The sequence below is a fragment of the Hippocampus bargibanti genome, linkage group LG03, assembly GCF_051943395.1.
Source record: "Hippocampus bargibanti isolate YZ-2025 linkage group LG03, ASM5194339v1, whole genome shotgun sequence".
NCBI lineage: Eukaryota > Metazoa > Chordata > Actinopteri > Syngnathiformes > Syngnathidae > Hippocampus > Hippocampus bargibanti.
This window is the reverse complement of record NC_142736.1, coordinates 6,180,963-6,207,739: the sequence shown is the minus strand read 5'-3', so window position 1 is coordinate 6,207,739 and position 26,777 is coordinate 6,180,963. Positions and strand designations below refer to the sequence as shown.

General features: G+C 41.2%; 1 protein-coding gene across 2 annotated transcripts in view; it reads right to left on the bottom strand.

Annotated features, from left to right (window-relative positions):
* Positions 1-19,613, bottom strand: part of emilin1b (elastin microfibril interfacer 1b) — a 50,577-nt gene extending 30,964 nt beyond the window's left edge. Inside the window, exons 1-2 of one of the 2 annotated variants that reach the window (XM_088991753.1) lie at positions 19,472-19,613; positions 19,135-19,336 (exon numbers count right to left, since the gene is read on the bottom strand). In XM_088991753.1, coding sequence (XP_088847879.1) covers positions 19,135-19,271 — 137 coding nt within the window. In that variant the 5' untranslated portion in view covers positions 19,272-19,336; positions 19,472-19,613. Of the gene's footprint in view, positions 1-19,134 lie in introns of both variants that reach the window. The other variant, XM_088991752.1, reaches the window with a different exon arrangement.
* Between the last annotated feature and the right edge of the window lie 7,164 nt (positions 19,614-26,777).

Sequence of the window (26,777 nt, the reverse complement as noted above, 5' to 3'; positions counted from 1 at the left end):
GGGTCGTTATGCTGATGAGGTGATACCGGGGGGAGTGGGGGTAATAGGTCAGTCGTTAGTCAGGAATGTAGGAACAATCTGTGGGGCCACAGGGAGGGGTCCCCAGCCCCCTCCAAACTGAGAGTAGGGACCTATCATAGCTGTGTCCGGCGCCACCATGTCTGGACATTAGAGGTATATAAATGGGGCCGATACGACCAGTCAGACTTTAGTTCGCTGACGAAGCCTCTTGGATAGGAGGCGAAATGTCCGAAACCTTCACTTTTGTACAGATGACGGCTGAAGAAACCTTCTCATCGATGGACCACTCCTGTACGACTGAGAGCTTACACAGACGAGGCTGAATGATGTCATTTTTATGATCCCAGTCGACACCAAAGCCAAGCTTCACATATCTTTCAAGGACAACCGACACCTCCGGACAAGTTCTGTCCATAATTTGTAAAATCACTTCAAATTACTTGAGGTCAAAGGAACAAACAAAAAACTACATAACAAATAACATGACAACACAAAGACACAGAGAGTCATTCATTCTTAAGCACTTTCTGTATCCTCTTTGTTACACGAAGCAGTTCCAGATGAAAGAGGAGAGGATCAAAGCATCTTTTCACCAGCGGATCAGGGACATCATGGTGGAATGTGCACGTCGACTACAAGCTAAATGTTGAAATCAAACACGCAGCTGTAGCATCCATTGACGAAGAGATTGTCTCACATCTCCTGTCCCACATAAATCCGCTTCAATTCCAAGCCGCGACAGTTCCACATACGCATCGGCGCTGTGCGCTGACGCTCCATTCTTCTTATCGCGTGCTCCTCAAGCCATGCATTCATCCAACCCCAGACTGTCCAACAGCACTGACCTTTCCACTGAACAAAGCGGGGCTGTGGAGATGCTGCCCATTACAGGCGCAAAAAAGCACAATGGCCCCTGTGGTGTCCAGCGATGACAGTCGAATGGCACCGACATTCCTCCCATTCAAAAACAGGACTGGCATATTCATGCTGCCGAAAAGGCGCAACCGCTCAGCACAGTCTCCTCCTTGATGAATGTCGTGGTCAAAAATATTGAAAAACAATCTGTATCCGTTCCACACGATGCACAACAACACAAAGTGACAAAATAAAACACAAAAACAAGACAATAACAAAAAATAAAGCAAGGCTCATGGGAGCACTTGCTGACAGCTGCCTACTTGGGTGCCATCTTGGACTCCTAATACTCCTAATGAATTCCTGGATAGCTAATAGATAGCCAGATAACCTGCTAGCAAACAGACATCTAATAGGAATAAAATTAATTGAGCACACATTGATAGTGGCAACTGCCATCTACTGTAGTGGATGTCAAATACGCATTATGCCAAAACGGCAAAGACAAAAAAAAACAACTGGTTAATGATGTCCGATTTTGTCACCAATGTTGCAAGAGCATCTCAAATTTATTTGGGTTGAAGTGCTTCCTAAATTTCCTTATTGGGATTTGTGAATTTATGATTCTCTACCCACCTTCAAATCCTATCTCTAAACCCTCCAATTTCTCTCTTTCTCTTGTTTCTATTTATAATTGTATATTATTTATTGTATTCTATTTGTAGTTGTATTGTATTTATTATAGTATCTATGCTTGTCTGTGCATTCATTGCATTGTATGCTGTGCATGTGTTTGTTGCACCCGGTCAAGTTTGTTTCATCTTGGCAGACTTTTACTCTTGGTTTTCTTTGATACTTTGTATTTTTCTGTTCAGATGATTTTTATGTTTTAGATTTTGTTCCTGCTGACTTTGTTTTAATACCATTTCTCAAATACAACCTGCTGCTCCCTCCTGCCAACCTGCCCTAATTATTATTATTATTATCATTATTATTATAATTAAAAAGAAGATACGATTTCATTATTTATTTTTCAAAATGATTTCCCGTCAATGCAAACAATGCTTATTTGGAGACGAATACCACTCCAATCCTACCCTGTCTGAATGCTGTCTGAATCCTACCCTGTCTTAATGCTGTTTTTCAGGGTAATGCCGAATTTGCAATTGAAGTATTCAAATAATGTGGTTTGAAGTGCCCAGTTTTGGATCTAATTTGATTTCACAGAATCCATTTATGATGCAGAAAGTCGAGCAATTACATCAAATTCCAGATAGGTACAAAATAAAAAAAAGAAACAAAGTGCATCATATTGTATCTTGGAAAATAAGGATTGTAAAGTCGAGCAAACAAGGGGATAAATATAAAATGAATTATTCTGTTGTGGATATTTTTAAGACCGCAAATTTAAAGGACAACCAACGCCTCCGGACAAGTTGTGTCCATAATTTGTAAAATCACTTCAAATGACATCTACTGAGTGCATTTTACAAAGATTCCACTGCATATAGCTATGTTTTACCTTTTAAGACGTGCGCTGAATATTCAGGAAGTCTTGTTTTCGAGTTGATGACGATCCCCTACCTGACGTCACATTTGGAACGCCTCTGACCAAGAATGCGCCACACAATGCATTTTGCGGTACTTTGTTTAGTCTGAAAACTTGTTGTTGATCTGTGTTGATGGCGAAATTAGAAGGAAAAGACATAAATAACGCAATGGTAAATCGTTGTGTGTTGCACCAAGACTACTAGTTGATATTCGCTGACACAAATTCCCAGCAGACAAATCAGCCCATTTCCAACGAAGCTTGGGCGCCATCTTGTGCATTTTCTGGGACGCTACATTGCTGTCATTGACGGCTCGAATTGATATGGGAGGACTCCTTTAATCGTTTGCTAACATTTATGCATTCGTCTTCAGAACTATTTGAATAACTGGATGAGTAACAAGAAAGTATATTCTCCGAATCTTAACTCCCTGAGCCCATTGTGTTGTTAGCGAGGCAAGACAACTTGGCGTGATGTCACGAACTGGGGGCGGGACTTTCTGAAAATCTCCAGTTTCAAGCTGATTTGTGGCAGATTTTGGACACTTTAAGTCATTTTTATTGTTGTTTTGCATTTGACTAAAAACATCAGCCTGCGTGTTTTGGGTATTTTAGATGCTATAAAATGTTTTTCTGATGTCAGTTAGGAAACAAAAAATGGTGTCGGTTGTCCTTTAATGAATGTTTTTATCCCATTGAAATTAGGTAATATTTTTCTTCAACCCTCTATACTAGACACGTATGCACCACAATCTCTGCGACTTCAAACATATTTCAGCGCATACAGTGTCTTATGAGTCAAAGTCATGTCAGCATCAGCAGCCTCAAAAACCGATGCCATTCTTTGATGATTCCACACAACAAACAGCTTCTCTGTCATGTTTTTTTTTTCAATTGATGGGCTTGGCTGACTTTCTGAGAACACAATGACATGTTTTTCCTTTTTCTGTTAATGATGTACATATATTGTATTCCCTTTGTTTATGTGCTCTAAAAAAGCTGACAAAAATAACATGGCACATCTTTTTTACTTTCAAGTTTTTACAGAATATTACTAACATTAGCTAGATGTTGTTGTATTTTTTTTTTGCTTGCGTTCTTGCACATTTTGTGCATCTGCTTTCGGCTTAAAACTCACTTGGCCGTAAGACCGAGTGATGCTCCTGTGTACAACACATGGTCGCTATTAACTACAATATTTAATATAAAGTTTGGGTAAAAATGTATGGTTTTCAGATGTATTTTGCCAAACCTTCAGTTGTGTTAATTGAAAGTTTTATATCTATCTTTGAGATGCTGAAAATCTGTGCGTGATGCCGTAGTGTGTCTTTCTCCGATTTTGTAAAAAGAAATCATCACTCTTATTTCCTGTGTTCTAGATAGTTTTGATGATATTGACATGTCTGCAGAATTTTCTGGCATCACATAGACCCCACATAGAGAGTGAGCAGATATATGGAGAACAATTTTTTATCCGTTCATTTCTCGAAACTTGTATTATCCTTATTTTTGTCTTAAACAGAAGCATAAAACGATTCCACATTTGCTATGTAAGTAGTTGTCAATGTATTTCATTTCACCTGGCTGCAGACAACAAAGCAAAATAAAGAAACATAAAGTCAAATACAATTTATTTAAAAGCATGCACATTACATGATTAAGAACATTATGTTCATTATTTTGTATGAACATTTTATTATGTTTTAGTCACAAATGATTATGTGTTCAGGTAAAGTTTGTCGCACTTTCGCACTACATTCTGTTAATGAAGTTGATCATATACAGTGAGAAAATCCACTAGATAATGTAAAAGTATTGCCCCTTTAAAAAATGGCATGTATCCATCCGTCCATCCATCCATCCTTCAACACATCCATCCAATCATCCCTTTTCTAAACAGCTTAGCCTCACAAGAGTCGTGGGCTGTCTACGGGCACTAGGCAAGGCACACCCTGAATTTGTTGCAAGCCAATTGCAAGGCACAAATAGACAAACAACTATTAGTCCTCACAGTCACAATTTAGAAGGACGAGTTAGAAGATTCCATTAACCTGCTGCACTGCAACACAAACCCTGGCTGCTTTCCAGGAATGGCATCTCCCGTCGACTTTTAAGAAGTGTAATACTGGGGCGGTTTGGAATCATGAATGATCATTCATTATCAATCATGTCGACGACAGAAAAACTGCGATGCAAATGTTTTCGGAATGTAGGGAAAAACACAGAGAAAACCAACAAAGGGGGAAGCTTGCAATTTCCACACACAAAAGTCAGGGCCGGAATCTAACCCACAACCTCTGAACTGCACGGTAAACCCGAACAGTACTACTGACTTAAAGTCATTGAGGTCAGTCAACTCAAAAGCCGATTTTTTGTTTCAAAAACTCAAACGTTTTGAGTTTTTGAATGAGTCCTGCGTTTTTAATTTGCAGTAGATCAAAACTTTTGAGTTCATGGCAATCGTTTACTCAAACATTTTGAGTTCACGGCAGGAAGCTGCGTGATGACGTCACTGCGTGCTCTCATTGGACGCCATTTGAATTCTCAACGGCTGAATCTGGCAGAGACCGACGGATTATTTATTTTAATTTAGGGTGGAAAGACAAACAATCGTATTTAATATACTATATATGTACACTACAAGGACCCAGTGTGTCAATGCTGTAGTCGCTCCACAGGAAAGGAATATTTTGGAAAGTCCGTAAGGGGCATTATATCCGCCGCTCGAGCCAAGGACTTCTCCTAATGTTACGAGCTCTTCTGTGGTAAGTTGGAATGTTTCTTAAACGTCTCTTGTTTGTTGAAAGACACAACAGGGTTATTAGGAGAATTGTACCGCGAAGGTTTGTTTGGGTGGTGGTGGAGGAATATCTATCACGGGGTGTTGCGAGTTATGTTTGTGTCCGCGAAGGTTCGAGAATAAATGTCAAATGGGTGTTAAATTAAGTTTTATATGAACTTCAAAAGTTATAAGGGTCACCCGAAATCCACCACATAGATGCTGCAACGCCAGCAGGTTGGTGCTTTGAGTTAACTTTGTTTTAAACGGCAGCACAATAAGTCATGCTAATTCAACGTGCAACAGTTGTGCTGCCGTTTTAAGAAGGCACTAAGTAAATATAATGTTAGCCAAATGAAATATCACTCTGTACAATTGGTGTAGTTTTAAATGGTCATTCATGTGTAAACATAAAACTTTTTAAATGTATTTTTGAAACTGTAAACACCATTTTTCAAACTGCAAACACCTGACTGGCTTGATGGCATCATTTAATCTGGTAAATTAGATTATTTGTTCAATTTAAAGAGTAAACATGGATCAAGGTGTTTTATTAAATTAAATGATTACATTTGTTGTCTGTTGTTTCTATTCAACCTTTTAGTCGCAGGGTGGAAATTGAGCAGCGTCCTGCAGAGCGCCATGGCAGCGCGATCATCGCCACCGTCGCCGATGACCGGCCTGTCCGGGCCCGGCAGCATGGCCAATCCCAGGCACCTTCGTCCTCACAATCCCTCATGGATTCTCCGACTTGCCCGATCCCAGCCGAACAACTCACGGTGAGAAGACCTTCCGGCATCGACTCGACGGCCGCGAGGAAAGTTTCCATCGATCGACTCAAACTGGCAGTCGGAGAGCACTCTTTGCCGTGAAACCTCCTCGGCAACCTCCCCACCGACGCCTGCCATGCCCGGTGACCGTCATCTTGCCTGGCCTCACCATGTCGCAGAATGACTTTTGTTTGTATTTCTTTTTCCTTCATCGCTTTCACCAACTTCGGATCCAGGAGGGAAGCCCTGTTGCGTCACACGCGTGTATGATTTTGAAGTGCGCCTTTCAACACTTTCATGTCTTTCAATTCCTTGATCTCCTTGATGTGCGTATCACCCTGGCGCATAGCATATAACACCGCCATTATCTAAGGTATGTTTACATTTTTATTAATGCTACATGATTAATTACCCGAATCATATTAAAAATAATACATGTATGTATTTTTTATATTGAACAGAATTTTACCTAAACTTAATTCTCCATAGGTCTCCATAGGCCACTGTCTTGGGTTTGAGATGCTGAAGACAAGTACTGCAATGTTAAGCTCTTGTCGCTTTCCCCAAATTAAAACTTTGCTTTTTATCTCCTCTTGCTTTTGATAAAGAACAGCATGATATACACGAGACGCAGTCTGGCCCTTCGTGCTGTCCATGCATACCTACGAGAAGATGACTCACAGTTCTTCAAAACATGCAATGTATGTATTGCCTGACTTAACACAATTGTCTATTGATGTATTTTGCAGTGGGAAGAGGATCCAGACATTGAAAACATTCCTGTCGCACTTCTCTCCGTGACAACTGACAACTAGCGCCATCTTGTTTAACCCCAACAGCATATCTGTTGTGATAGAAGATGGCATTATTGTGAGATGTCTCCCCAGGTTGGCTGATACACACCTCCTCTTGCTTGGTTTAATGTATGCACTGCATTTAGATTCTCCCAAAAAATTAATCCACACATTCACCTTCATTCAGAAAACACTGCTGTGTCTTGATGATAACAGACCACTCAAACCACGCCTGCTAAGTTTAAAAAATGCTTTGTTCCGCAATATTGAAGGCACCAGTGCCTCCAATATTACGGAACAAAGCAACACTGGATAAGTAATTTCATAGTTTTACTCTGCTTTGTATTCCGTAAACATTGATGTACTGTTTGTGCCTGATTTTCTATTCATAATTTGATGTGTAAACCTGGATTTCACCAAAATGTCTTTTTTCATTTCATGAATACTGTTTGTTTTTAGTAAGTTTTACTTTGATTTGCACCTTATGACGAGTACATTGAAATGTATTCTCTTGTATTTATTCAAGTATATGCTTGTCAGAGAATTTATTTTTTTAACAGAACAGCACAGTATAATTTGTTGTTTATTTCTGTTTTGTTTTGTTGTGTTTATTTCACATCTTTATCACGATGTTGTGTTAATTACTAAAAAAGAACTGCTCAGGGGTTTATTTGTTGTTTTGGTATGTGGACATGCTGTGCATTTGATACTGTTATCATGAATGTTTTATCAAAGGTTGTTTTAAACCTTAATAAAAAATGTGCACTAAAACAGACATGTGAGGTGGGTTTTTGTTTTTAGAAATAGAAGGCAAATGTAAGTACAGTATACATGAATATATTTTTTCAGGTAACAAATTTGAGTTGGTTACGCTTAAATATGAAACCTAATTTTAACTTAAAAATTAAGATAACAAGAAAACATTAGAGTAAACTGAAAGTACATCTTTTAAGTTCATTCAAACTCATAACATTTAAGTTCAGTCAAACTCATAAAATTTATTTCCACTACTCAAAAATTTTGAGTAAACTGTACTCAAAAATTTTGACGTAATCAGTTGCCATAAACATTTTGAGTACTTTCAACTTGTTGGGTTTTACAGTGTGTGAGGCGAACATGCTCACTCGTCGATCACCGGCCCACCCATGTGGCATGTAATAAGTAGTATTTTGTGACTGTGGAATTGGGTGGAATGTTATGTGTGAAATACACCACTGTCTTTACGGTGTTGACACCACATCTGTTGCAACTGTCCCAATATGCGAATTCACGATTTACCAAAGAGGAAAACCCTTTGGAGTAAAAAATGTGCATGAAACTACAAAACTCTTTCAACAGGGCAAAGAAAGTTTCAATGGAGTGAACTGTCCCTTTTGATTTAACAGGTGGTTTCCAGGTGATTTCCCAAACGCGTGTGTGTGTGTGTGTGTGTGTGTGTGTGTGTGTGTGTGTGTGTGTGTGTGTGTGTGTGTGTGTGTGTGTGTGTGTGTGTGTGTGTGTGTGTGTGCGTGTGCGCGTGTGTGTGTGTGTGTGTCCGTGCGTGTGTGTGTTTGTGTGTGTGTGTGTGCCTGCGTGTGTGCGTGCGTGCGCATGTGTGTCTGAAACTTGATAAAAAGACAGAGGGAGGGATTGATGGATAGATGGATATAGGTATAGATGGATAGATGGATAGATCTATCACTTCCAACAAACATCCGTAACATTGCCTCCCTTCCTACTTTCAAATCTCACCTCAAAACCCACCTGTTTAAACTTGCTTTCATGGTCTAGTTTAATCTGCTGTTTTATTATTTATTGTTTTATTCATGATTTTATTGTTTTATGTATTGTTTTTATTGTAAAGTGTACTTGGGTGTCCAGAAAGGTGCTTGTAAATTAAATGTATTATTATTATTATTATTATTATTATTATTATTATTATTATCTGGACCATTGTATCATCACAAGGGTCGCGTGGGGTGCTGGACAGTGGGCACCAGGCGGGAGACACCCTGAATAGGTTGCCAGCCAATCGCAAGGCACACAGAGACAAAAAAAAACCCATCAAATGTCACACTCACACCTCGGACAATTTGGAGTGTTCATTCAGGCTGGCATGCATGTTTTGGAATGTGGGAGGAACAAGAGAAAACCCAACTGGGAAAAACATGCAAACTCCACACACGGAGGCAGCAGCAGGATTTGAACCCACGACCTCTGTGTGAGAGTGACTGTTGTTTGTCTTTGTGTGCCCTGCGATTGTCTGGCAACCAATTCAGGGTGTTCCCCGCCTCGTGCCCGAAGATAGCTGGGATAGGCTCCAGCACCCCCGCGACCCTAATGAGGAATAAGTGGTGCGGAAAATGGATGGATGGATTAATGGACATCTGCACTATGAAGTCAGCGTGACAACCGGGCTGCCTAGGATAGATACATTATCCCAAACATAAAAGCACATACAGTGACACCTTGGCTTACGAACTTCATTGGTTCCCAGACTGAGTGTGTAAGGTGAAAAGTGTGTATCCCAAAAATTAATTTCCCATAGGAAAGCATTGAAATGACAATAATCCATTCCCAGGTCCCCCTAAAACATAATTTTCTACTTTCTTATTTTCTAAGCCTTAAAACTACACAAAATATACCTTATTTTATGTATAATAAATGTGCTATGGTATTATAATTAAAGAAATAAACTGTAGCGTATAATAAATTTGTTTTATTTATGGTCGTTGATGGCTTGATGGAATGGAGTAGCCGGTTTCCTCAGCATTAAACACTTGATGAGGAACGTAACCTTCTTTACCATCTTGAGGAATGATCACTTGTAGGTGCTTTCTCTGCGATAATTTTATCTAGTTCCTCATCAATTGTGTTCTGTTTAGCTGGATTGATAGCTTTTTGCATTAAGTACACAGATGGTTTGTGCGGTTTGTTTGTGGAGCCTGATTGATCGGATATTTTAACCTTGCAGTCTACACTCTGCCTTTGAACTATCAAAGTTGAAACTCTCTCACTGTCGTCTGCCTGTCTCTTTAATTTTTAACCACCTCCCCTCGCTGCTGCGTTCTTGAACAATCACGTGGCTTTAACCGAAAACGGGGCGTTGAATAGAGGACCAAAACAGTCGGATGCCATTTTCTTGTCAGGGGAACGGGCTCGTTCGCAAATGACACATCAAGTAATTTGGCAGCTCCGTGTGTATCCCGAAAAATAGTTTGTATGCCAAGGTAAAATTTTCATAAATGTAACGTTCGTAAACCGAAAAGTTCATAAGCCAAGGTTCGGAAACTGAGGTATCACTGTACTGTATAAATAGTTCTTAATGATACCATGAATTGTGATATGCATACACCAATGACAACCTATCACCTGATAACATGATAGGCTGTCCACTGGAGTAACTGTTGTCCCAAGAAGGGTTTGGGTGACCAGCTATGAGCGTTGGTCAATTATGATAGTCTAGTTTTTCCTTTGCTATTGTGGTTTGCAAGTTGAAGACATAAACAGAAAGTACAAGAAACAACAAGGAAACAATACTGAATGCGCAATTGGTGGGCAGCCCTAACATGGCGTCATCTTCCCATGAATCTATTTCCACAAGATCATTCCTCACCCTTGCCTGTGTGGCAGTATCTGCAAGGCAACAGGAGGGAAATGAAGTCATTGTGCAAGATAAGTCCTCCAAAATGGGCAATATAGAAATTAAGTGAAATCATTGTAATTTAGTTGCTATTCCGCAGCTGTGCAGCCACCGGACCACGAACACAACCCACGAAAAAGCACGCACTTGTTTTAACCGGCCTCTGGCTCAGCAAATGTTGGAAACCACCACTTTGCATTCCTTGAGGCGAGATTCTGGTTTTCTTTGTTTCTAAAAGCATTTTTCAATTTGCCATCACCAGTCATCAACACTGGACTTGGCAAACTATCCCCTGCTGCTTTCCAGTTATGACATCGTTTGTACACCTCACGACTTTAAGGAGTTGTAGTGCTCTGCCAACATTGTTACTACATGGGGCGGTTTGGAATGGCTAATGTTCATCATCAATCGTGTCGACAATGGACAAAGTGCTCTGAATAACCAGAGAAATTTGCAGACTCGAAGTCATTGGGCAACGACGTGACAGCAAAGTTGAGTTCAACACAGTTGGCGAACAGCAAAAGCAAAATTATCCTGAATTTGTACTTAGGTTCCCTGAAAGAATAACATTGTGACCATTCAAGCCTGAAGCACAACAACATGACTCAATCAGTTATTTATATCTCCCGAACCTCAATGGCAAGAAAACTGTCCTAATGTGACTGGTATGTTGAAGTCTTAAGACATTCAAACAGCGGTCACAAGATTGGAGACACTGCTTTCACTCATTTCCAACGTTCACATTGCCTACTGTAGGACACAACAACCAAACAAAAAATGGCTCTCATTCAACATGAAGTACTTCATAACACTGAGCTATTACATTGAGAGACTTTTTTTCATTGATGCGGTGTACCTGTACATTTGGATATTTTTTTAATCACTCTTTCGCAACCATTTACATGGTTTCTCCCACCAGCTTAATTGGACTTCATTGTGCAACACAAAAGGTTGTGGGCACTGCTGTGAGAAAGTTTTCTTCCTGAGCACAGTCCAGGTGTCCTCAGAAACTCAGTCATTCTTCAACTGCTCAGTGGCTTGCCAAAGTTGAACTGCATTGTTACTCTGGCATCTGTTCATGTCTGCAAGGCCATGAATTGGATCTTTGTATTGTGTAATGCTCGTCCCAACTATTTTGACAACATGGAAAGCTATGGCAACATGGAGAGCGACACATCATGTGACAGACCAAGAGTTTGGATTTTTTTATAGTCATACGGATAACGTAATTTGCCTTCCTTGTTTTTAGGGGAAAATGGTTGCTTGAACATCTGTGAACAAATAGTCAGGGTTAAAGGACAACCGACACCGTTTTTTTTGTTTCCTAACTGACATCAGAAAAATGTTTTATAGCATCTAAAATACCCAAAACATGCAGGCTGATATTTTTAGTCAAATGAAAAACACCAGTAAAAATGACTTAAAGTGTCCAAAAACGACTTCAAAATGAAACCGTTAATGGCCAGTTTCAGAAGGTCCCGCCCCCTTGTTCGTGACGTCACGCCAAGACGTCTTGCCTTGCCCTCAAAACAATGGCTTTAGATTCGGAGAAGATGCTTTTTTGTGACTCATTCAGTTATGAGATCAATTAAAGGAGTCCTCCCATATAGATTCGAGCCGTCAATGGCATCTGGACTGAAATGTAGTGTACACTCATCTGCCTTCTGTAACTGAGTTGTGTTAAACATGAATCTAACCTTTTCAGAGACAGCGTTGACTACAGTGGACAGCTTATCCCATTATGAGGTTACCATTGATCAATAGCGGTGCATGAAAAGGTTAATGTCTTTTTTATATATACAGTGGAACCTCGGTTCTCGACCATAATCCGTTCCAGAACCCTGTTTGAAAAGTGATTAATTTGAACACCGAAATCATTTTTCCCATTACAAATAATGTAAATCGTTTTAATCCGTTCCAACACCCTGAATGTTTCCCTTTTTAGTATTTTATACATTATTTTATGCATGAAATTGCACATTAAAATGCTGACCGACCCATAAAAAGCAATGTATATCTCAGGACATGTTAAGCAAAATGGCAAAGACACAAATAACATCAACAGGCTAATCGTACGTTCGCGTTATCGTAATCTTCCGTACAAAAGATTACGCTAACATGAACGTGTAAAAAAAAGTAATAGAAAAAGCATTATGAATAGGATTTCACAGCCTCCTTATTATTTAGTATCGTACGGTTCATAGATCAGTACGATACATGCTGTATTCCCTAGCCAGATCAGACACTCGCACACTGTCACGTGCGAGTTGACAGCTGGGGCGGGGCCGCCGCACCCAACCTTCGTCAACTGCTGTCAATCTCCTAATCACGTACTCTGGGACATTTAAACTCGTCGCTGGCACTTCACCAGCGTTGGAGGATAGGACGACGCTCGCTTCGCCCGTATCTTGGACTCTCTCAGTACGAGTTGTTGCTTCGCCCGAGGTGTTTTGTGGCCGTGATCGCTAGTCTATTGCTTGTCGGAATCGCGTGCTTTTGCACCCACCTGTACCTTTTTACGAGCTTGTCAGGTTGGACAGATTCCCCCCGCCCACCTTGTGGCGTCACAGGTGCGCACCACAGCTTTGATTGGCGAGCCAGCCAGCCCAATCAACTCTCCGAATGGAAAGGCCCAGATTTACCAGCCTCCCGTGAACCCAGCATCTTCTCAGGAGCTCTCGATGGGCCACCACCACCCGTGGGCGCCCCGCGCCCCACCGTGAAACCTGCATCCCCACCGATGGCCAATACAGTCCAACTCGCCTGGCGACTCCTTGCTGCATCATTTATGTCCACAATCTGACATAATCGGGCATTGGGAAGACGATTCATGGCTGACTCGGCCGCCGAGGTCAGCATTCTTGGCATGGCAGTGCGATCAACGTCACCGTCGCCGATGACCAGCCTGGACGTGCCCGGCAGCATGACCGAACAACCCGTGTGCCCTTCCCAGAACGGCTCACCTCCTACTGGCTGAGCGCGTCCGGCTCGGTTTTTCCTGCGTCGCCTGCCCCGACTTCAGATCCAGGAGGGGAGCCCTGTGGCGTCACAGGTGCGCACCGCGGCTTTGATGGGAATCTCAGCCTGACACTTTTCCCACGCTTGGACAGTATAAAAGAGCAGCCGTCGCGGGACAGCAGCAGAGAATATCTCAGACGCAGACACACATGCAACTCCGAGAGACCTGCTCAGCATCGGACGGAGTTTCACAGCACGACTTGCTCGTCTCCACGCCACGATCAAGCTCTGCGAGACATCTGCGTGTCATTTCCCTGGGAGATTTGACAACCACCATTCTACAAATAAAGAGATTTGACAAACTCTTTAACCTACTCGCTGTGCTCCTTTTTGTGGTTTTGTTCGTCCGTGGTATTATCGGGTCCGTTGTATTATCGGACCCGCGTCTTTTGTTATAAGAAATTATCTGCCAGCACATACGTCTCTGCTGCCTGGTTGGGGATCCTACACCTTCATTAACGTTCCGACGAGTCAGCTGTTCCTGTCACGCTCGGAACGTGACACACACGTCCTTCATATTTTGCTATTATTTCTTTCTTAAATGCAATAGTTGTACGCACTACTTTTCTTTTTTCACTTGTAGCAGCTTTGCTGCTTGCACTGACTTTCTTTGGAGGCATGATTAGGGGCGAAAACACTTCGTACATCTATATTAAACGTGAGAGCAAAACGCAGCACGTCCGCACGCGACAATAGTTGGTCACGAAGAGAGCGATCTACACCCGTACGCCGCTCAGCATCCCACCCTCGCGTACGCACTCGCGGGTCGTACCGGCGTTCGAACTTCGATTATTGTTCGAACTACGAAGCAAGAATTTCTCGAATTTTTTGTTCGGACTCTGATTTGTTCGAACTGTGAGTCGTTCGAAACCCGAGGTTCCATTGTACATATAAAGCAGTAAACTGTAGCCGTAATATAGCTGGCCATTAGAAAATTAAAAATAAGGACTAATGAAAAAAAATAACAGCAGTATCATCAAAATGACTCATCTCCACAAATTAAATGAAATCATTGTTTCATAAACGCTCATACAAAGAAAAAAAAAACGTACCTGTTTTTTTCGATATTTTTAAAGTATGCCGACTTTGTCAGCATAAACCACTGCAGTATTAGTAGTTCTTATAACGACCAAATAATGACAAGGGCAAATTCCGTTCTTTCCGAAAATGTGCAGGGAAATAGATTGTGAACATGATAACTAAAATGAAGACATGAAGAGACCACATGAAGCCCACCGTTAGTGTTGGTGCTTTTCATCTTTTTGTGAAAATAGTTGTGGGTATGAGCAAAGAATGGGTGGATTCAGGCACATTGAAGGTTGCCTTCAATTGTCCAAATTCAGATAAAAACATCTAATTTCATCTTAAAGTTATGTTTAACTTGTATTAAACATTTTTTCGCGATACAATATTACGAGGATTAAGGCCGTTACGTATGATTTTATTTCCTCTTAATAATCCTAACAGATATTTTCCGATTGTTGCCGAGCATCCAAATATTATCAGATGTGATGCACATTTGAGCTCATGGATTGTGATTTTGGATGAGCAAACAAACTCAGTTTTTTTATAATAGTAAGGATCTGTGTGTGTGTGTGTGTGTGTGTGTGTGTGTGTGTGTGTGTGTGTGTGTGTGTGTGTGTGTGTGTGTGTGTGTGTGTGTGTGTGTGTGTGTGTGTGCGTGCGCGTGTGCATGCGGGTGCGTACGTGTGTGTGCATGGGTGTCGACATGTGCGAGTGCACACAGATGATGGGAAACAACTTCTTATTTTTTTTCCATTTTTAGAATTCACAACTCAATTCAAGCAAATTGTATTTACATTTGCACTCAAACATGGACGATACAACTCGCCACAAAACAAAGAACAACACTGCTGCCGAGCTAAGGATGATTTAGTCCTTTTTCCAAATAACCTCAACAATACCAGTCAGGATTTTGAAGTTCGTTCGGTCCGCTTAAATACCATTGCTCTGAACAATTGAGTATGAAAGGCACAGAAACGCCAGAAGCCTCATATCCAAACACATTCCCTCGTAGTAGAGTGGCTTAGTTGAAGAGATCAGATAACAGGGGCGCTTTTTGGGCTCGTATGGCTGCACTTACTCCAGTCAGGTTTATTTGTATAGCCCTTGAAACAAAAGGAGCGCAAATGGCTTCACAAGCCCCCTTTTGACAAATATTAGCGACACCAAAAGCCAAGTTTCAACTGAGTGGGACACTTTAATTCCATTGTCCACGCATGATTAGAAAACTGTCAGAATAACTGACCTGGTTTGAGTTTACAATGGCGGTTGAGTGCATTGCTTTTTTAGTTGGCTTTGATTTTGTGTACATCTCATTTTATACTTCTATCTCATGCATTGATTTATTAGCTAAGAGCCAGTCAGTGTTCAGTTTTCCCATATGGACAATGTTATATATTACGGGTGTCAAAGTCAAGGCCCGTTGGTCAAATGTGGCCCACCACATTCTTTTATTCGGCCCGTGAAATCAAATCAAGCATGTCAAGTGCCATGATGCTTGGTAAAGTCCCAACCAAAATTTCAAATATATGTAAATCACAATAACAATCATTATTCTTGACTTCAGATTTGAAAACTAGTTATTTATTAACTTTGCGTTCTGTATGAAATGCCCTCAAGAGGAAACCGCAACGACAATGTGGCCCGCGGCAAAATATTAGTTGTGAGACAGACTGCGATCAATGGCTCATTCTTTTGCATATCTAAAAAGCGCAATGAAACAAAAAAAATCTATTGATCCTAACATGTTGTACCTGATTGAAAGAATTGTGTATGATGGGATATGTGTGCGTTTTTTTCAGGAAGCCATGACTGTGGATAGTATGATAAACAATGACTTCTCAGTCATATTGATGTATGCCTTGAAAAACAATTATAATATTTAGATAGGAAACATTTATTGTCACTAACTCAAACAACAAACTATTTTAGACTATGCATTCAGCTCAGAGACCTGCGGATCCAGTGATTAGTGCATCTGATAGTGATGTGCCCACTGTGCCTCGGCTCCGAGGCATGTGGCGAGTAAACAGGTGAAACAATTTCGCTTGTGGCCACACGCAAAGCCTCCAAATGCACGTGGCTGCACCCGAGAGACGTGGTTTCTACATCATCACCAACTTGTAGATTTTCTGGCCCGTTTGAAATAAAATGGTTCACCGAAACGACAATGAGCTGACAGCTGACACACCCAACTCGCATCTTCAATTGGCATACCGGTCAACCTTGGCTAATAGCTGCTCTTATAAATTATTACAATTCCCATAAAAAAGATGTAGTACGCCGTACATTATTTCAAATGCTAAAAAAAATGTATAAAATATGGGGAAAATGTATACGTTGACAGGTCTGAATCCAATTTGTTCTGCATTGGACGCACCGTTCACAACGGAAAAGTCTGTGATCATTTTGAGTAGATCTCCACTAAAAGGGTACAAATTACAATGACCAGTGCGAATATATAATGTTAAGGCTTTAACGTATTGTAATACCCCTCGGCATGATAAAGGATGTGCCAACTACGCCGCTTTCACCTTGTCCGGCCAGTTCTCTGGCTCGAATTGATATGGAAGGACTTCTTTAATCGATCGCAAACCACTTATGCTTTCCTCTTTAGTACTACTTGAATCATATTCATAACTGGATGAGTAACAAGAAAGGATCTTCTCCGAATCTGAACTCTCTCTAGCCATTGTTTTGATTCTGGAGAAAGGCAGTTTGTGGGTGGTCCAGGATCGCGGGATTCACCCAGGTTCGCAATGTGACGTCACGAACATGGGGGCAGGACTTTCTGAATCTCTCCAATATATAGCTATATTTTACGTTTTAAGACTCGCGCTGAATATTCAGGAAATCTTGTTTTTGAGTTGGTGACGAGTCCGTACGTGAGGTCACGAAAGGAATGCCCCTGACCGAAAAAAGACGCATTGTAGCGGTCCTTCCATCACGTCAATGTATTTTGCTGTACTGTTTTTTTTTTTTTGAAAACCGTGTGTTACATCCAAAAGCCGCCAGCAGAGGGAGTCCAAGCTCCTTTTAAGGAATATATCAGCCTGTGGAAACGGAGGTGGCCGCAGGAGGTCGCCATTTTGTGCCTCTTTTTTTGGGTGAGACAGTTCCCCCCAATGTTGCCTCAAAATGGCACGAAATAAATTCTTTAATCGATTGCAAACATGTATGCTTTCCTCTTCAGAACTATTTGAATCATATTCATAACTGAATGTGTAACAAGAAAGCATATTCTCCGAATCTGAAGCCATTGTTTTGATTCTCGAGCAATGCAAGACGTGGCTTGATGTCACAAACTGGGGGCGGGACTTTCTGAAAATACCCAATTAACAGCTCAATACTTTCGCAGATTTTGGACACTTTAAGTCATTTTTATTGGTGTTTAGCATTTGAATAAAAATATCATATTGCGTGTTTTGGGTATTTTAGATGCTATAAAACGTTTTTCTGATGTCAGTCAAAAAACAAAAAAGTGACGTTGGTTGTCCTTTAAATGTGTAGTTAAAATGAAAAAAAGTATGAAAGCGTTGAAGATCATCTATATGCAAGTATCTTCTCAACATTTTCCTGAGGTTTAGAGTGGACAGAAAGTGACAAGGGGTGGCCATGGCTGGCCAGACAAGAAAGTGGCCATGGTAAGCACACACTCCAGCGCAGCTGGTCGCGGTTTAAAATGAGGCATCCAATCAAATGAGTTCATTTGGTGGGGTGTTTCCTTTGTACGCAATGTTACTCTTGGGAGGCAGAAGTCCATCCTCATTTCAAATGATGCGCAGGAGAGACCATAGTTTGTTAACATCATTCAGCATTAAATAAGAATGACTGAGAGTGATTCTTATTTCTGATAAAGCCCAGCAGTTGACGATATTGGAAGCATGTGTTACAAAAGAAGACATGGGGTATTATTGCAACGCATGTTCACTCTTTGCTGATTGGTTCTTGCCAGTGTCTGGACGCTCACGTTTGCGTTGCCTCAGAAATTAGACTATGATGAGACTCATTCACTAGTACAGCAACGCATCTGGATTTCCATGCTAGTCTATGGCCACCTCTGGCCAACATGGAACTCCACCCCTTGGCAACATGTCATAATACATGACATCATAGTGCCAAGATGCCACACATGAACAAAACCAACTGCATGCAAAATTACATTCCTTAGATAGAAATAAAAATCCATATTTTGGTTGTCAGCAACTTTAGACAAGCGAGTGTGCTCCACATCTTTGAGCTCAGTCAGGTAGGCACTTAAACGGGAGCGTCTGCGGTTGGAACCACTGGAGAGAATTTATCACTCATAACAGTTGAGGTGATTCAGGGAGTTTGTGCCAATAGCGGTCCTTTTTTAGTTGTGAAAGGTGGAAGTAATTCTTGCGTCCACCTGTTGATGTTTCCACGAAATCACTCATGCTCAAAACCAAATGAAGCACGCCCAACTCTTTCTCCCCGACACATTTCACAATTCTTTTGAACATGGACAATTACGTCAGTTTACCACATTTTAGTCATTTGCAACCGCCGTACAATACGTGATCAAGTAGATTTTTTGTGCGGTTAATAGGACGAAGAGGTGCTCGTTGAAATCCTTTCTTTTCGATATGTTTTTTTTTTTTCTTTTTGACGAAATGTACAAATAGTATAAGTAACTAACTTAAGAGAAGGCAAAGAAAAGCAGAGTTGTGTGGTCGTTTTACCTGTGTCTGCTGGCGACTCGAGCACCTTGAGCATGTGCATTCGCCCCGGCGAAGAGGTTATAGGAGCTTCGGAGCGGGAACGCGCTTTTGGCGTCCACAAGTGTGAAGAGAGCCAGCAGGAGCAAAAGAGGTGCCATCCCGTTGACCAATACGCGATCAAGACAGGATGTCGTTGAAAATCAGAGAGGGAAAGCTGCCTCAACTGGAGAACACAACCCCAGCCCCATGGAGTAAAAAATAATAAACGGTCATATTTTTTTTCAAGGTGAAAAAAAGTTGGTCCGATCGACTATGATCGATTATCCCGATTGTGATCCAAAATTCGCACTTGACGCACCGTTTGAACACATCTTATCCGCTCCGAGTCCAGCTTTTTCTCCACGTTTACTCCGACCGAACCCGGCAGATTTTCTTCATCAGAACGATTTATGTCTCAAACGAAACAAAGAAAAGGTTGCGACAGTCCGGGCTGAACCCAATCCAGCTGCTCCTCCTCTACATCACCGCCCCCCAGAACTGCCTCCGCCCCTCCCTGATAGAAAACCAACACATCTATCCAGCACCCACGCCATCACTATTGTTTCGCCTAGTGTCCTTCTGTTTCTCATTTATTTTAATAAAAGTTAATTACTTTTGTGCAATTAAATGGCTCACAGTGAAAATTAAGAATTGTTAAAACAATAACACAACAAAAACGCACCTCCCATTTTTGAATTTGTCTGATGAAAATAGTTTCTACAAACACACCACATTTTTGGGCAGCGAGAGTAAACAAAAGCATAATCAATTGAAAATATAGTAGTAATAAAAATTTTAATAACAAGACAAATTAGAAGTAGAAATGGTAGTTAATGGGACTCCCACTATTGCTGAAAAATGTAATGTGATGTATTTTCCAATATCAGTCTTCACATTCGCCTGCCTTGATGTACTTTGATGTAATTTCAGAGGAGCAGTAGAATGATGGTTTGTGGCCAGTTTGTGAAATTTCAACACCCATGACTCCATCCATCCATCCATCCATCCATCCATCCATTTTATAATCCGTTTATTCTTACAAGGCGTGGCGCAGAGGCGTGCTGATGTTTATCCCAGTTGTCATTGGGCAGTAGGTGACACACACCCTGAACTCTTTGCCAGTTCATCATAGAACACCCAGACTCGCACAATTTTTAACACGTGTGTGATGGATTAACCACTCAGAGGGAAATGCCCTGTTCTGAATTATAACCTCTATCTAGATACTGTGTGTGACCATAATTATGTATTTTGTCGGGCTGCTGTTATTGGTAAAAATTGCAATATGTAGTGGTGTTGGAGCCTATCTTTGGAGAGGAGGACACCCTGATCTGTGTCCCAGCCAATCACAGAAAAAAATACACTTCTGGTAAAATAAGTACCAAATAATTCAAAGACCTGAACCACTCCCCAGAGTATGAAATTATCCCTAAAAGTATTGCATCAAGTTTGTCCAGTTCCAACATGGGGGACCACTGGAAAAGCCAATAATGTTGAGATGGTGTTCGAGAATGTTTTATATTTAACCTGAGAAGAGAACAACCTTGTAGATTTTCCGGAGAGCAAGGAAATGTCATATCAGTGACTCGCAAAATGAGTGACTCTTATGCATGCGGACGTGCACACAGCCGCGTACACACACACACACACAGGAGATGAACTGTCAACTCCGACTGATTGTTGGTCGGATGTGTTTTGTGTTTGAGACACAATGCGTTTCGCCTAAAATGTCCACCCTGCAAGTCAGTGAGATTCATCATGAATGAAGGAACAGCAAAGCGAGAAATATTTATCATGCAAAAAATGATAAATGTGCCAAAATATCAGTTTCCACTGACTTTTACACTGTGTTTCATTCATGACCTCTGGTAGTTGTTGCTGATGTCACCAACAGTAGTTTTGTTTATCATAAATATTGTGACTATTACCACTGTCTGAAACTCATGACAAAAAGTTCGCGGACACCCGGGCAGACAACTCTGACAAGTTGCCTTCCCAGCCATAAAGTTGCCTGCCTGTTTTTCACAACTTGAAACACAATACGACGACTAATCGCAAAAAAATAAATAAACATTGTTGTGAAGTATAAAGGATTTTTTAAATTAAGGAAGTACCTACCACAAATGCTCCCTTGCTTAATTCATGGCAAATATCCCTTGCTGAAGATTTTGCTCCTGTTGTCGTTTGTCGTCATAGTGCACAATGCAATGTTTGTGTTGCGTTGTTTGCTCAAAGCCCAATGGCCTCTTTTTTCTAAGCGGCTTTCAAAACTCTCAAGTACACTTTTCAGTCATGGTATAGTCCGAAGCACGAAACTGGCTTCTGATTGGCTGCCGTGCTGAGCATGCAAATTGTTTGTAGCGGTTTGCTTCTAGCTTTATTGAATAAAACAAATGTTTGATTTGAAAATTATGGTTTTTTTTTCATGAAGAAGTTGTCGGCCACCTGAGCCAAGACATTTTGAAAGTTGTACGCCCCGGGTCTCTGGGCAGACGTTATTTCAAACACTGATATTACTGTATTTTCCGGTGTATAAGGCACACCCAAAAGCCTTCATTTTCTTCAAAAGGTGGCCCTCCGCCTTATACGCCTTATAGGTGAAGTTATATTGAGCCACAACAGGTCTCGCCTCTACTGTCAGCAGCCAAGACACAATTTCCCCCCTTTTGAAGTAGTGCGTAACCCCAGCCTCTACTGTAGCACCTTATAATGTGATGCACCTTATATTTAAAAAAACTTTTATTGATTTATATATTATATTTGGAAAACTTTCTTCATTCATTGAAGGTGTGCCTTATAGTCTGGTGCGCCTTATACGTATATGGAAAACGTTTGAAAATACACCATTCATTGGGGGTGCACCTTATACCCTTTACTCCGCTGCGCCATATACTCCGGAAACAACTGTATTTCCGTAAAGCTTCCACCATGCTCATCTTCAGTGTCTTTGAAACTGTATTGGCTGTGAGCAATCGGTGTGGAGATTGTTTTTCCTGTCTTTCAAGAAAGATGATCCTCTTCTGCCCCCCACCATTCTCCCATTGCACTTGGGCTAAACAATCATTTATCCAAATCCCCAAAAATCACTGACAGCTCTCGGCCTAAATATGAAGCATTATCTGTAGTAGACATTTCAACTCATACATCACAGTTTTACCCCCATCCTTATAGAATAACAGAGACAGTGGCAGCAATATATATCCCGCTGGAAATATTCCCTATCTGAACTCATAAATTAGAGTCGTAAGCCCACCTTTCAGCATTTTCGTCACTGCCCAGTTGCTTTACTTTCATGTGACTATTTTCAATGAAATATTTTGGTTGAAACAATCCATAGCAGAGTAAACTTTGCATTTTGGGTACTTTGTTTAGTCTGAAAACTTCGTGTTGATCCGTGTTGATGGCAAAATTCGAAGGAAAACACGTAAATGGCGCGATGGTGAATCGTGTGTTGCACCAAGACTACTATTTGATACTAGTTAACACAAATTCCCAGCACACAAATCTGCCCATTTCCAACGGGGCTTGGGCGCATCTTGCGCATTTTCTGGGACGCTACATTGCTGTCATTGACGGCTCGAATTGATATGGTAGGACTCCTTTAATCGACTGCAAACATTTATGCTTTCCTCCTCATAACTATTTGAATCATATTCATAACTGGATGAATAACAAGAAAGCATCTTCTCCGAATCTGAAGCCATTGTTTTGATTCTAGAGCAAAGCATGACGTCCTGGAAAAGATGAAGATCCATACAGGGAAGTCGGAGGTGGAATCAAATCCTGCACCTCAACACTGTGAGTTGTACACACTAACCACTGGACCACCGGGCCACACCATTTAGAAATCAGGAATCCATAATCTTAGGTTGAGACTGTTGGAGTCCAGATGGTTCAGTCTATTTTCACTCAGTCTTCCCTTTGTTGAAAAGTGGATCTTGTATACTGAAGTGAAGTCCGTGTGTTTTTTTAAGGGCCCATCAAAATTCAGACAGTGAAAGCACATCTTCACACATCCCCGCGTACACATAATAATAATAATAATAATAATAATAATAATAATAATAATACATTTTATTCCAAGCGCCTTTCCAAGCTCTCAAGGACACTTGCAATGGTTTTAAAATTTTACCAAGCAACAAGTTGAGTTACAGGTTAATTGCTCTATTTCATGAAAATAACACATTGATCTTCAATATTTTTGACAGTGTGCAAAAATAAAATTGATGCTTTTTTTTCACGGTTCCAGGTTCGAATGGATCCCTCTTATTAATGATGGACATTCCCTGCTGTTATTTTGGATCATTGTAATATAGTTGTCCGGAATACATTATTTATCATCAGCCAAACCGGATTCTCAAGTCTCCATGGATTTGATAGTAGCGTTAAGCCCCACTTGAACATTTCACTCCTTGAGGTCAGTCCTACAAAGTATTTTTGGTGAGCAGATACCCCAAAAAAAGAATGAGAAGCAAAGCATTTGTCTTTCTGGCTCCTCTCCTATGGGACCATCTTCAAGTTTCGGTCAAGAAGGTATATTTTTAGGAACAGATTGTAACGTTTTTATTGAATGAACCTGCAGTTAGAGCTGGCTCAGGCTCATCACTGTTTGCTTGGAAGTTGAACATTCCTTTACTCCACTCTTTGAGCTAAGCGGGAGAATACATTCTGTCTGTCAGGCTGACTAAATTATTAATTATATAAATCATAAGGGTTTTATTTTTTTGTTGTTCTTTGCAGTCAATCTGTTGTGAAGAACTTTGTGGCAGGACACAGTTTCAGACAGGGAAAAAGGAGGATAACAGTAACGTGTCCTATGCCTCCAGCATGAAGAGAGGTGTGGTTGTTTTTCCGGAAAGAGGAGTGTTTGGTGAACAAATTAATAGCTGGCATTTGAAAGAATGTATCGTCACGATTTCCGCCTCTTATCTACTTGAGGGAAAAAAAGGTACAAACTAATAATTACACAGCAACATGCGTACATAATATAACATAAGCTAACGATACATACAGTATACCAATCGGCTCCATAAAAATGCTGTTCTTTATTTTTTTCCCCTCAAAATAAATGTGACGTGTGATCTTAGCCCTTTTAGGCATGTTTGGAACATTATTTTCTGCGTTTAAGAAACAACATTCACAAGAACAATGAAAGCATTTGTAAAATGTTCTGCATCTCGTCATTTTCGGCGTCTTAGCAAATGTGTTGACCTCGAGGCTAAAGCCACGACTTTGTCTCTATATCAGCTGTCTGACCTGGAGGCGATCACCTGGCCATCGTTTCTCAGGTGTAAATTTTCAAGAAGGTCATCATCAGTCCACAATTTTCACAGATTGAGGAGTGGGAGCATATTTCACATCATGGGAATAATCTGCAGTCTTCCCTCATTTAAAGGAATAGAAACATATTAGAAATATGGGAGGTTGGGGGGTTCATTTTGGAAGTAAATAATTTTGGTTTGGTTTTCCCCTTGGTTGAGTCGTCTCTGTTTATATGCTGATGTTATCTGCAAAGTAGCCACAGTACCATCAATAAAGTTGCCTCTAATTTGTTTAAGTGCGATTGTAAAACCACAGAAGTCACCCGGGGGTGTCCTCTTGAATTTTATTTTGCTCAGACCTTCACCAAAAGGGTGAAAGGCCAACAGGGCAAGAGAGAAGAATGCAAGAAGCCACCCTTGTCCATTATGTAAAAAACACACAAACACACACACTCAAACACGCACACGCACTCTCTCGCTCACACGCACGCACACACACACACACACACACACACACACACACACACACACACACACACACACACACACACACACACACACACACACACACACACACACACACACGCACACACACACACACACACACGCACACGCACACACGCACACACACACACACACACACACACACACACACACACACACACACACACACACACACACACACACATTTAATGGTTCATTTTCTCAACCGCCAGATTAGTGCTGGGGCCGATCCGAGCCATCTTTGGTCAGTAGGTGGGAGACACCCTGAACCATTCAATCTGAGGGCATACCGAAATGGACCAAACACTATGAGCTCTCACACTGAAACATTTGGACAATTAAGAGTTTTCAATCAGCCTGCTGAGCATGTTTTTAGAATGTGTCAAGACACCTGTTGTCGGGGCATTTCTAAAAACAAATATTAAATGGGTATTTTGTTTAAATTGTAACTACACGTATGTAAAATGTATATGTTTGATTGAACATGAAACCATGTATGAAATTCAAAATATAAGGTTGTGTTGGCTCAGCGATTGAAAGAAGCTTTTGTTAAAAAAAATACCACTACTTCACGAACAAAGGGCGCACGGTCTCAAAGGTGCAGTTTCATTTATGTGTGCCTTTCTGTATTTCACATACACATAGGGCGCACCTGATGATAGGGCACAAGTTTTATATACCGGTACATATCCTCTACTGCCATAAGTACGTCCGCCTTACAACTACACTCAGGCATACAAGTGTGCGTATGTAAAAAACAGATCAGGAGCAAAACTGAGTTTGGTAGTGCTTTATTTATTAATTACAAAGTAATAACATTTTGTAATCATCACTCAATAGACGTCGGCATGGTAAAAACAAGCACATTACCGGTAACACCCAGTAATCAAACCCATCAAAGTCCTCATCCTGCGCTAAATCCAACATGGCAGGTTCGCTTTCCTCACTGTCAGTCACTTTCTGCGCCGTGGTATAAATTATCCCAATGTTATGCGGCGAGAGAGCAAGATCCATGCTGGATCTGACTCAGCCAGATCCTTCCTTTCCACCTGCTTGCTGTCTCGCCGCATAACCATTGGTGGCAGTGGCGGGATCGTTTCGCCCTGCATGAAGAAGGTGGGATCGTTACGCCTTTCTGAAGTGGAAAAGATAAGAGGAAGCTGAGATGAAGAAGGTGGGACGAGGAAGAAGTCACGCAGCACGGGCCAACCAAACAGAACTGGAGAGTTCTGAAGAGGATCAAAGAAACCAGTAGCTTGAGTTGCCCCAAGAAGATGCCGTTCTTTTTTCCCATGAGGCGTCTGACAGTTGCCAAGCCAGGGCTGGAACTGAGCAGAGGGAGATGGAACCAGTGGTGAAGCCTAAGACTCATACAGTGAGTACAACCAGGGCTCAACTTGATGAGGAATTGGTGAAAGAAATCACAAATTTCATGCAATATTCTCAACATAGAGAGGGGATGTTGATTGAACAGATCAACCAATGAAGAGATCAAATGCACCACAACAAACAAGACTGGACAGTTGATAGTCAATCAAGTCAACATTATCCTCCTCTAAAATCACAGCCCCAAACCACCGACCCTCGAACTTCCAGGCCAACAAACCTTCCTCCCGCACAAGAAACACCCATGTAGGGTTACCTACCATATGCCCAAGCTCCACAGATTCCTCGTCCAAATCAAGCTGCAATTCCCATGGTTTCTGAACCCAGAATTCCAGAACTGAGAGGGGGTGAGGATGCAGCAAGTTTTTTGTCAGGTTTGAAAGAATAGCTAAAACCTTGGGGTTGAATTTTAAAGAGTGGGCTGCTGGAGTAGTGACTTTGCTGACTGGAAAGGCACTGGAGGCATATGCTGGC